Source organism: Saccopteryx bilineata, chromosome 5, assembly GCF_036850765.1.
Source record: "Saccopteryx bilineata isolate mSacBil1 chromosome 5, mSacBil1_pri_phased_curated, whole genome shotgun sequence".
Classification (NCBI taxonomy): domain Eukaryota; kingdom Metazoa; phylum Chordata; class Mammalia; order Chiroptera; family Emballonuridae; genus Saccopteryx; species Saccopteryx bilineata.
In genome coordinates, this window is record NC_089494.1 from 178,111,972 (window position 1) to 178,124,990 (window position 13,019).

Consider the following 13,019-nt stretch of genomic DNA (forward strand, 5'->3'; position numbering starts at 1 on the left):
GAGTTAATTGGTGGTATTTGGGAGCCATCGCAATTTTACTACCATTAACAGTAGCTACAGTGTATGTGTTTTGGGGGTGTTTAAAGAACTTTACATTACGTAAAATATGTGAAAGAAGCCTAAAAAAATAATAGCTCATGCTTGATGTGTTTTCAATGTGTCGGAACTGTTTGAGACACTTGTGCTAACTTATTGAATCTTATAACAACCCCACGAAGCAGTTAAAATTAGTGTTCCCATTGTGAAATTAGAAATTTTGAGACAGGTTAAAAAACATCCGAGGTCATATCAGAGCTGGGATTAGAAAGAAGCTCGGCTGTCTGGCTCTGCAGTGTGTGCTCTTAACCACAACACTGTGATGTCATCCTTTAGGGTTTTGGTATTCTAAAAGGTTTTCTTTTGCATGTATCATTTTGCTACTCATAATAGCTTGGTTTTAGGATCTATTATGTACTACTATTTCAGAGTCCTTTATGAGTAAGTATCAACTCATTTAATCTTCACAACTCTGTGCAATAGATGCTTTTATCATTCCATTTTATACATGAGGGAGGTTAAGTTGCTTGTCTATAGTCACAGCTAGTAAGTAACCGAGATTCAGATAGTCTACCTCAACTCAAGCTCTTAAGCTCCATGCTGTACTGCTATTTTGAACCATTTTATTTCTTATTTTATAGTCAGGTGAATATTGTATTAGTCTTGGCTACCTGAAGTAAGCTCTCTCTTTCTGCCACTTAGCATTTAAATGGAGTTTAACTTTACTCATATAATGACTTTGATACTTAATTTGAATAAGGGTAACTTTAACACCACGTGCTTCGGTTTCATCATGCTTACTGGCAGTGATAATTCTGTTATTTGTACGAATATGCAGTTGAAAACTTGCTACAACTTGGGGGGGAAACTTATTAGATATGCCTTTTGCTAGTTTGTGTTAACTCATGGGTTCTGTGCCACTGGTTATTCAAGATACAGTCAGTTCTTGAGAATTTTCCAAAATATTTCACTATAATCGCTTTCTACTAAAGAAGAGGGTAGGTTCTTAGTACTGAGATTAAATTGTCAAATCCTATATTGGCTTTCGCATTCTAGTACATATATATTATTGTGTATGTAGGTTTTGACATGAATCACATATGTTGAACGTTCAGCAGAGTTCTTGAAGAATATAGGTAAACGATGGTGTCTTTTCCTATTTGATGAGTTATTTTCTCTGGAAATAGGCATATTTTTGAAATGTTCCCTAGGTATATTTCTGGAACCTCCCTCTGGTTGAGAACCACAGACACAGGGGATAATCATTTAGTCAGTACTCAACTGAGATTGTACCCTGCTTGGCACAGGAGTCTCTGGTCCCAGGGGATAAAATAAGGAAGCCTGTCATTACCATGAGAATCTTTGCTTTGAGTGGAGGAAACAAGCATATATACACATGAGTAGGGGTTTGCACCTTATACAGTTTACTTTTTTGAGATAATAAACCAAGTAGAAGAAACATTTACTTAAAAAAAAATTATAAGAGATATCTTCATTCACATACAGATTTACCCATAAAGATAAGTTTGTCTAAATATCTTTCTTGCACTATATTTTGTCATTGTAGTCTTCTCTGCATTTGTTTTCTCTATGCTTTGCCAAAAGAAACCACTGTTTTGAAATTAGCAAAATTAAATGATTTTTATTTTTTAACTGGAAATTTTTATCTTGCTTGATCGGGTTTTGCTACTAGAGCAAAGATCTCATTTGGATGCATTTAGTGAGTATTTCATTAGCCAATTTAGCCTATTAGATAAGATTTATCCTCAAAACTACTATCAACCCTGTTATATGGGGAGGAGAAATTCAAGAAGTATTTTACACTTTGTCCAAATGTCTAATTTTTATCTCCCACTGTTCTTTCAACATAATCTTGTATTATTCAGAAATCTGACCGACTTGTCATTGTTGAATTTGTCATGTTTGACTTATTAGGCCTCAATTGTGATTACTTCTTAATTACATGTTCATATTAATTCTAGTCTTGTTATGATTTCATGGCTAATGTGTAATTGGATATTTTAACCACTTGACTGCTGCTAATTTTTTTATTTTTCTTACCTATAAAATGCCTTATTTGCATTCCTTGATCAAAGCTTAGAACCTAAATTTGGCTTTCTGTCTTTGCCCATTCAGATACTGCTTACAAAAAACAGCATTGAATAATCTTAAAAGACTTATCTGTGGAAATCTAAAGAAAAAAAATTTTAATGTTATTCATTCAAGCCATTTTTTGAATCTTGTCTAACAAACTAGCATGCTTGTCTCACATGAACAGGAAGTTAATATCTTGTCGGTGATATAATGAAACATGGTATGCATCACTTACCTCTTAATCATTAAGGTAAATTTTCAGGCCTGACCAGGCGGTGGTGCAGGGGATAGAGCGTCAAACTGGGATGTGGAGGACTCAGGTTCGAGACCCCGAGGTCACCAGCTTGGGCGTAGGCTCATCTGGTTTGAGCAAAGCTCACCAGTTTGGACCCAAGGTCGCTGGCTCGAGCAAGGGGTTACTCCGTCTGCTGCAGCCCCAGGGTCAAGGCACATATGAGAAAGCAATCAATGAACATCTAAGGTGCCGCAACGAAAAACTAGTGATTGATGCTTCTCATCTCTGTCCATTCCTGTCTGTCTGTCCCTATCTATCCCTCTCTCTGACTCTCTTTGTCTCTGTAAAAAAATAAAAAAGATAAATTTTCAGGATTTCTCACAAGAAATTACAAATTCCAAACATTATTTTAAAGGAACTATTGCTTCCCGTTCTTGAGTTTACAGGTGTATAAAACTGTTCAGATTCCAAAATCTTTGCCAAGCACTATTCTTTTGAAATAATGTCTGGTAACCATACATTTCTGAGATACTTGTTTCCTTTCTTGCCCTTTGTACCTACATATGGTATGTAAAAATTTCACAACATTAAAGTTAAAAAAATGTTTGTTTACTTAGTAAACCTGATCTTTAAGAATAATTAGAGCTGTTATTGTCTGCCTGAGTTGGACAACTAAGTGTACTGTATTTTGGCTTCTCTATGTTTAAATATATACCTTTATATTGCTGGCTTGTAAAGGGTCCTTGAGGGTGTCTTAACCCAAAGTTTCTTACAAAGGCATTGCTCTTGTTTCCTAGTTCATTCCCTAATCTCCCCCAGTCACCAGGTTCCTCAGTGTTTTATGTTGCTCAGTATAGGTTTAAGTTAGGCAAGGGGCTGTCTTTATAGTGCTGATTCACATGGTCATACAGTTGTCTCTAAGTCAGGTGGAAGTTTTGAAATAAATGGGCTTATTAATAAAATTCAAGAAATTATCTTTTAGTAATGGTATGAATTTTAAATTTTCTCAAAAGCTGTTATAGAAAATGATCTATACTAGTGGTTTTCAACTACCAGTTCACTGACCAGTCCACCAGGAATTCCATGACAGTTTGTGAAGGATTTAACCACCCTTGATGTATGAAGATTATGAGCCCAATGATCTCAGTCAGAATCATACTCAGGATGATTTCTGCCTTAGCAGCCCCTGAAATAATTGTTTTCACTGGTCCCCAAGTATAAAAAGGTTGAAAACTACTGCTATCATTATGACCTTTGTATGATGATGTACAACAGTGGTCCCCAATCCCTGGGCCGCAGACTGCTACCGGTCTGTGGGCCATTTGGTACCGGGCCGCAGAGAAAGAATAAATAACTTACATTATTTCCATTTTATTTATATTTAAGTCTGAACAATGTTTTATTTTTAAAAAATGACCAGATTCCCTCTGTTACATCCATCTAAGATTCACTCTTGACGCTTGTCTCCGTCACGTGATAGATTTATCCATCCCACCCTAAAGGCTGGTCCGTGAAAATATTTTCTGACATTAAACCGGTCCGTGGCCCAGAAAAGGCTGGGGACCACTAATATACAAGATGGATGGTAGAGATTGGGGTAACAAATGATTGTGGAACATAGAGGTGATAATTAGTGTACTTAAGGATGGAATCCATAAACTTGGTCTTACCACTGTAATTATCTGAGTTATATTTCTAAAAGCCTTTGGGAGAATGAAAGAACTTGGACAAACTATACCTTCAGACCTTTAATGCAAATAGAGAAGCACAAGTGAACAAAAACCCAAATATTTAGCAGTGTGTTGAGACTTCTAGACTACTGTTGGAGCCTTTTCTTGTTTTAACTTCAACAGTCAACTGTCAAAGTGACTGTCCTATAATGATCAAAGCAAATGTTTTCCTCAAACGAGGTTTTTCTCTTTTAAATTCTCATTCCAAAATGAATGGTCAGACTGAATTACTGTTTAGTCATGTACCTTCAGATGAGAACCCTCACTGGCTTAAGCTTTATCTGTTGGTTGTCTTTTAGATTTGCTTCTTTTCCTGTGTGTCTGTTTAGGCTTTTAAAGGGAAAGGAGAAGCGTATTTTTTAGCCAGTGAAGGCCTAAATTCTCACACTAGCCAGGTGTACAGGAGGTTCCAGGATAATTCATTCAAAGGAAGATGATCCGAAAAGGAGAAAATTTACCCATAAGAGCACACACCATGGCAAAGACGTATCTAACTTCATGGGCAGTATAGTTTTTACAATTGTGTCCTAATTATATAGCCTTCATCCATCTTAGTGCCTTTTCAAGGTGAGTGAGGCCTCTATAGCAATTACTAGTGTATGCCAATGTTCCCTGCCAACTATTTTCCTATTTCCCTGGTCTTAATATTTGGCCAAGAGCCCACCTGAGTAATGCTGTCCTCCCTGGGGAAGGAGTCAACAGAAGACTTCATAGATCTTACCTTTGTGCTGTTCTTTTGGGTCCATGACACTGTTCTTTACTAGGGAGCAAAGAGTTAATTTTTGATCTTCATATAATTTTGTAAATTGTTTTCATACCTAAAGTTTGTGAAACTTAAAAGTCATTTTATAAGGTGAAAACCAAAGACAAACTTACTTTTGAAAATTCTTCGAGGAGCTTTATTGGAAATTGATCTCAGGGTTAGGCAATACAGTGACTTCCCATTGCCTATAGGATTGTTTTTGAACATAATAATCAAGGCTCTGAAAAGTTCCAGCCCTGATTAACTTTTCTGGCCACATCTACTCCCTTACTGTACCTTGTTGTATCTCTGATGTACCAAACTACAAGCGAATTTTTACAACCTGTGTTTTTTCACACTCTGACTTTGAGTTTCTCTACTTAGAATGCTTATCTCTTCATCAGGACCCAGCTCAAATGTCTGTTTTAGACTCAGGAAGGTTAGTGGTTACTTTTTCAGGATTCACAAAGCATTAGAATGCCTTTATTTTTAAGCACTTGGGGTTGTTAAAATGTAATTTTTTTGTATTTGTATTGTGCCTGCTTTTATTAGCTCAGTCTGTAGGGGGAGGAGTTCATGTTTTCTTATCTTGGTGTTTTTAGACCTAACATGCTTCACATCAAAAAGGTAGTTTTCATACAAATGAGTAAATGTTTTAGTGGTGAAACTTCAGCTAATACTACACTTTTCATTTTAAAAATAGACTTAAATTAACTCTAGTTTCTGTGATTAGTTGGAAAATTAACTCTTTACTAGACAGGACACATAACTTCTCCCTGTTCCCTCTAGTTTAATTTTGTTTTATTTTACATATTTTTCAGCAGTACTTGAGCATTACATTATATTTTAGTGGGATAAAATCTGTATAATTGCTAATGGGTCCCAGTAGCACTCTGCTTAGAATGGGTGTGTCTTCACTCTATTTTTGTTTGTTTTCCCTTCTTGGGTTTATTAGAAGGAATCTGGTGTAGTTAAGTCTAGGCAAAATCAGAGCAAGCTATAACCTCAGGGTCTGAAATTGCCTATCTGCATGCCAAAACAGCTTTGCTTTCTCTTTCACCCAGTGTGGTCTTCGTTTCTTTGGATTCACCATATAATTTCAGGACATGCCTGCCAACAGCTTTGGGTCACATCCTTACGGATCCTAATTAGAGAAGGAAGAGCTGTCCCTTCTAGCTTCAGTTTCAGAAATCTTGGGCAGGTATAGATGGACAGGCAGATAAAGTCAAGTCCTGATTTTGATTACTTTCCAACTCTTTGAACTTATCACTGAGGCTGAAGGAGCAAAGTCTATCATTAGGCCTGAATAATTGGTTTTTGATCGCTGACAGATGACCAAACACTACAATCACATGTTTGGCATAAGGGAAAAATATTTCTATGAAAGTAGGGTAAGATGGATTATTGAACAGGCAGAATGTCCACTAAATAGAAGAACACATGTTCTAAGAAGACTTCTTACTGTGCTTTTTATTTATTTCCCTGCTATAAAATAGTTTTATATCTTCTAATTTGCTTGTGCTTTGGGCATAATGATGCCATGACAATTATTTGGTATCTGAGAGATAAGGGTTGACACCTGATTTAAAAGATCTGTTTTGATACTTAAAATAATTTTACTAGCCTGACCTGTGGTGGCGCAGTGGATAAAGCTTCGACCTGGAAATGCTGAGGTCGCTGGTTCGAAACCCTGGGCTTGCCTGGTCAAGGCACATATGGGAATTGATGCTTCCTGCTCCTCCTCCCTGACTTCTCTTCTCTTCTCTTCTCTTCTCTTCTCTTCTCTTCTCTTCTCTTCTCTCTCTCTCCTTCTCCCTCTCCCTCTCTCTTCTCTCTAAAATGAATAAATAAAATTAATAATAATAATTTTACTTAACATCATTCTTCGATGTTTAAAGTAGATTTTAGTACATAAATTAATTGGCTTTATTAAATCTATACAGAGATGTCTTGACCATGGTAAAGAAGGCATTTCTACATCTCAAGCTAATAAGATGGTTTCTTTAAAATCCCATCTACAAATATTCCTTGAATTGCTGACCTTGTGTTATTAATGTATAACATCTCATAGCAGTTGAATTGCTAGATGACTGTTATAAACAGTTAAACATAAAGATTCATCACAAAAGATTTAAATGGGCTAAGGTGTTATTATGTAGCCTATTTATGAAACAATTTGTTTTTGTTTTGGGTGGGGTTTTTTTGATAAATTTTTTGAATGCCTACACAGGAAATCTTACCTTCAGGTTGGGTGATATGTAAGTGATCTGCTTGTTATTGAGTACCTAGTACATCATGTGGCAAGTTGTGTGCCAGAGCGCTTTAACTCTCATTCATCTTTTCGAAACTTCTGTAGACATTGCTATTTTGGAGATGATGAAATAAGCCTAGGCAATAGTGGGACTAAGTTGGATTAAAAGTGATACTTTAAAATGATACAGTATTTGAGGAGGATATACTCAGTGTCCTTATTTCAAAAAGCTCTGTTTGAACATTTAATTTGTGTGTGTAAGTTTGTAATTGGGTTTTAGTAACATTTTTGAAAATTCACATCATTATCTTTGTGAGGAAGGGAAAGGGGTGGTTTGGAACCAGGTAAGTTTTTAACCTTCAAGTGAACTTTTTGGATCCTTGACATTCCTTATGGAAAAAAGGAATTAGGTATAAATTTGCTTCTAATTTCTCTTCTTTTTAGTGGGGCAGTTACACAATAGAACTTGCTGTATAAGTTTTGGAACATAGGAAAACTCTATGTTCATATGAGATTATGCTTGATTCTTACCTCCAATAGAGTATATATACCTTGAGATGGTGTGAAAATAGATTGTCGCCTGACCTGTGGTGGCTCAGTGGATAAAGCGTCGACCTGGAAATGCTGAGGTCGCCGGTTCGAAACCCTGGGCTTGCCTGGTCAAGGCACATATGGGAGTTGATACTTCCAGCTCCTCCCCCTTCTCTCTCTCTCTCTCTCTCTCTCTCTCCCTCCCTCTCTCTCCTCTCTAAAAAATGAATAAATAAATAAATAAAAATTAAAAAAGAAAATAGATTGTCAGCATAATAAAAATGGCTGATAATGGAATGCAAATAATTGCTGAATAAGACTTCATCCTAGCCAGTGAAAAAAGTTATTGGCTCAGTAATGGATAGTTTATTCATTAAAGTTGCTGGTACATTTCCTTTTTTGGTTAAAAAACATAGTTTTTAAATACTTATTTTAGAATCAACTGATATTTGTAAGGTTTTGTTTGTTGGTTTTTTGTTTTTAGCGACAGACAGGAACAGATAGGACAGGACAGTAAGGGAGAGATGAGAGACATCAATTCTTCATTGCGACACCTTTGTTGTTCATTGATTGCTTTCTCATATGTGCCTTGAAGGGGGGCCAGGTGGGGAGACTACAGCAGAGTGAGTGACTCCCTGGCTCAAGCCAGCGACCATTGGGTATTGTCTATGATCCCAGGCCAGATGTGCCCGCACTCAAGCTGGCAAACTTGGGATTTCAAACCTGGGTCCTCTGCATCCCAGTTCAGCACTTTATCCACCGCCTGGTCAGGTCAGTCTGTCGGTCTGTCTCCCTCCCTCCCTCCCCCCTTTTTTTAATGCTAAAAAATTCATTTTTTTTAATCCATTGTTTAAGGGTTCTTGTAATATGTACTGATTGCATCACAAGCCATTTATAATGATTTTTCTCCCATTCTTAAATACAGTAGGTTAAACATATGAGGGTGTATTTATGTAGTAGGCAGGCATAAAGATCTGATCTGATCTTATGTCATCCTAATATTGTTAATCCTAGGATCTCTGGTTGTCTTGATAACATAAGCAGTTGTGGTATGAGTTTCAGAAGCAAATTTGCAGAGTATTATCAGGATAATTTTTTTACAGTGTTCTTTTTTTACAATTTGATTATAATATAATTGAAATGTAACATTAGGTTTTGATGTACACTTAATAATTTGATATATGTATATGGCAAAATGATTACTGTAAGGACAACAGTTAACAGATTTTTTTTAATGGAGTGAATCCATACTGATTATTCCTGAAAATAGGCCATTTTCTGAAGTGTTTTTAACTGTGTGATAAAGGCAAATACTTGCTCCATTTATTTTCCTGCAGTGTTGTATTTTTCCCTGAATTTTCTTAGAAGCCCTTTATTATCTTGTGGATCTCCTAAATTCAGAAAGAACAGAGGATTTATGACAGTAAAAATGAAGGTGTCTGGGATGTGGGATGGTCTGAAAATTTGGCAAATGACATGAATCTTGAGAACTACCTATCTATGTTCTTAAGCTATTAAAGTATTGGATTGCAACTTTTTTATTTATTTATAAGATGATAACTTGTTCCTGCAATAAAAATTTTCACATTGATGTGTATAGATACTTTTGTAAACCCTAAACAAGATGATTTGTCTTGGGTGTGTCCATGAAATAACAATACCTATCCCAGGAACTGGGGTACGGTTACTTAAATGTTTTCTTCTAATAGAGTGTATTCTTAATGTGAATAATGATTGTATGCCCTTTAACAATGAGGTGAAAATGAACTGGAAGTAGTTGACTCTCTGCTTACCCTTTTCTACCTTGGTGTAGGAACTTAGTGATTTGGCCCGTGACCCTCCAGCACAATGTTCTGCAGGTCCAGTTGGGGATGATAGTAAGTAACTTGATTTTTGTGGCTAATTTTACAAAATCTTGTACATTTTTAGATAATAACAAGAGTTGTTGTGTTTTTGTTTTTGTTTTTTAGTGTTTCATTGGCAAGCCACAATTATGGGACCTGTAAGTATTAAGAATTTAAAGGTTTTTTTTCTTTTAATTGAAAATTCAGCATCCAGTTGTAATTTTTAACTCAGTCTTTAGCTCTTTTTTTATTATGTTGTAATTCTGTTTTGGATATGCCATGGTTGTACTTATTTTTGAAAGAAATGTAATGAATTAGTCATTTGTTACGTATTCTTTATGTGTCTGTCCCTGTGTTGTAGTTAGAGTGTAGCATCTCTTCACATCAATCTAGTTTTCCTTCATAGCAATATAAAGCATTGTCACAGATCTTCCTGTTATTTGTAGAGCCAATTAATTTACCGTCTCTACCATGTATTCAAAGATCTTACTCTGTTTGGGTAACTGCCTCAAATCTGCTTTAATTGTATTATTTTGATACTGGATTCTTTCTGGAACTTTGGTTTTATACAAAGTTTGAATATTTTTAGGTAGAGAGTGATATTTTGAATACAGCAAAATTCCTTTCTATCCTGGGTAGATAAGAAACTGTATATGCTGAATAATTGAATATTCAGAATTATGGATACCATCTAAGAATTTCACAGAATTAGAATGCAGTAAAACATCCTGGGGTAAGACTGTATCTTGCACAATACTTAACATTTTTTTTACTTGGAAAGCACTTTCAGATTTCTATTCTGAATAATTGTATCTTACTGAATTTTCTGCTTTCCCTTTTTAATAGTTTAATCTTAACATAAATGGCAATAATGTATTAAATAAAATAATAGTCAATAAGTAGATGTTTATATTTCTAAAATAACAAATACCCTTGGAATATTTGGCCATAGGACGGGTTGGGTCAACAAATGTTTGTCCAGCAGTTCTGATTTTGATAATTTTAACCTTCTTTTCTATTTCAACCATATGAGCCGCTGCCTATGTGCCGTTAAGGATACAAATGAATGTAATGACATGATTCCTCTCAAACCTTAGGAAACTTAAAATCTACTGGGAAAGACAGGCAATTAAAAAATGGGAAAAAAGGAATATGTAGATCAGGTGTTTGGTAGGAGGAATTTATGGGAAATAATAGCAGGTATGACTATGTTAAATGTTATGACCTATAGAGGTAGGAAGGCTATGAATCAAATCAAATTTGTGGGATGGGGTAGTATATTTAGTTAATATTTTGAAATATGTGGATTATCATAACAAAAAGTACAAAATCAGGATTATTTCCAATCTCAAGGACTATTTTTACTGCTTTAAATTTGATTTTAAAGTGCTTCCTTTTGTGTAATTTGGTAACAAAAAACTTTTTTACGGTACATAATTAGCGGATTTGCTCACTTTGGTCCAAAGGTGGTTTAGAAGTCAGCAATCTGCATAAAAGCAAAACCTCGGTTGGCTCAGTGGATAGAGCGTTGACCCAGCCGATGTCCCAGGGTTTGATCCCTAGTCAGGGCTCACCTGAGATGCAACCATGTGCTTCTCTTTTCTGTCTCCCCCTTCTTTTTCTCTTCCCCTCTCACAGCCAGTCCCTCAGCCTGAAATGGGGGTTGCCAGGTAGATCTTAATGAAAGTTTGTCTCACTATCATCCATCCCCTCCTTCCACTTAAAAAAAAAAAAAAAAAAAAAAAAAAAAGCTAACTAGGCCCTCATTCCCATAAGCAGGAATGGCTTGGGATAGAGTAACAGCTGCTTCTCTCTTTTAGGTGGGATTTGTCTGTCATAACTCCTACCAAATCCAGTTCATTTTGCCTACCTAAAATCATAGGCTCTTGAAATTGTGACTTCTAGAATTTTTCTATTATAGATCAACCATTTTCAAAGCAAAGAATTCAATGAAATGCCTTGCCATGTCTGTACTAAATAAAGTTCATCTTTGATCCAGAGGATTCTTTAGTTGTTTTGTTATAAAAATTAGTTGTCAGTATTAATACATGAAGGAGTTGGCAATCAAGGCTTCTAATTGGATGGTGTGTGTAACAAACCAACTCTTAAAACCAGTGTGATGTTTATTCTGCTTGACTTTCGAGGCTTCACTTTTTTGAACTGTTAAACTTTCCAAAGATAAGGAATATACCTATAGTAAAATTAAAGTGAAGCATAAATGAATAGTGTATGCCAGTAATTTTCCAGAGAATGGAAGATAGAAAATTGATTATTGTGACAACTATTTTAACTGTTAGCTTAATTTGCTTTTATTTGCAAAAATAATGTTTTGTTTTATGTGTATTTTAGATTGGGCTATTTCTTGCTAAAATTTTCAGCAACCTTTTAACATATTTATGACTAGCAGTTTTCTGCTTTTAAAAACAAATAATTTGATTTTCAGAACTATTTAAATATTCCCTGATTAATAGAAACAAAAAATATATTTATGCAGCAACTGCAGTTTTACTTTGTTCCCTTAAATGTACTTGTTTTCTAGAGAGGTTAACTTTACTGTTTGGATAATTTCAGGAAATAGTCAAAGGTTATAAAAACTCACCCAAAATGCCAATCTTCTGCACTTTATAAGTAAGCACGTGGGATTAGGGAATATTTTACAGCTTCATATTCATTTTGAAATTATCCCCTAATTTTTGTGAACAGTATAGTTAACAGTTTATACTGTGGGGTCATTGATAAAATAACTTACGGTTTTATTTTGGCTTTTGATTACATCTTTGTGTCAAAACATCACAGTTTGATTAGGTAAATATTACCTTATTTTGTAAGAATGCCTACCCTATGTGCGATGCAGATATGACCCAAAATAGCATGGTCAGTGGTTACATAACAACCCATAATTAACAAATAGTAACAAAATTACTTTTTACTTTGGAGTATTTCTTAGTTCAGTTAAATTAAAGTATCGAATTTAAGTTTTGGTACTGAGTAACTTGAATTTTAGTGGATTATAGTCAGGAAATGCTCTTGGTCATTAAAAGTTACTAGGCAAGCATGCTTGGTTCTAATACTTATTAGGTGCTGGCGTATTCTTTCTGAAAGTAAGATACTTTGGAAGTACAAATACTTAAAAAACTAAACCTTTGAAAAAGTTGACAGCATTGCTAGTTACGTGGTTTTTAAACTTTGGTTGTCTTTTCTGTACTCTATATTAACGGCATTCCTATTAAGAACTGATAAATTGAGGAGAAATTAACTTCCTTGCTATTTCTGATATTTTCATGCTTGATTTTTTTTTAATTGGAAATAAAGCTGGCAGAAAGACATATTTTGAAATTATTTGGAGAACCACACTGACTTCCACCTAATCTACAATATAGCCATAGAAGAAAGTACAGGCATACCTAAGAGATACTGTGGTTTGGTGCCCAACCATCTCATTAAAGTTGATATCACAATAAAATGAGTTGTAATATATATATATATATATATATATATTTTTTTTTTTTTGGTATTTTTTCGAAGCTAGAAACAGGGAGGCAGTCAGACTCCCGCA

The 13,019-nt window shown here is 35.1% G+C and overlaps 1 protein-coding gene across 6 annotated transcripts in view; it reads left to right on the forward strand.

The window, feature by feature from the left end:
* UBE2D3 (ubiquitin conjugating enzyme E2 D3) overlaps positions 1 to 13,019 on the forward strand; it is a 30,700-nt gene that overhangs the window by 4,335 nt on the left and 13,346 nt on the right. For 5 of the 6 annotated variants that reach the window (XM_066233431.1, XM_066233432.1, XM_066233430.1 and 2 more), the window contains exons 3-4: positions 9,433 to 9,496; positions 9,590 to 9,621. The exons of the other annotated variant lie outside the window; for it this stretch is intronic. In XM_066233431.1, coding sequence (XP_066089528.1) covers positions 9,433 to 9,496; positions 9,590 to 9,621 — 96 coding nt within the window. The remainder of the gene's footprint in view (positions 1 to 9,432; positions 9,497 to 9,589; positions 9,622 to 13,019) is intronic. 6 annotated transcript variants of the gene reach the window in all.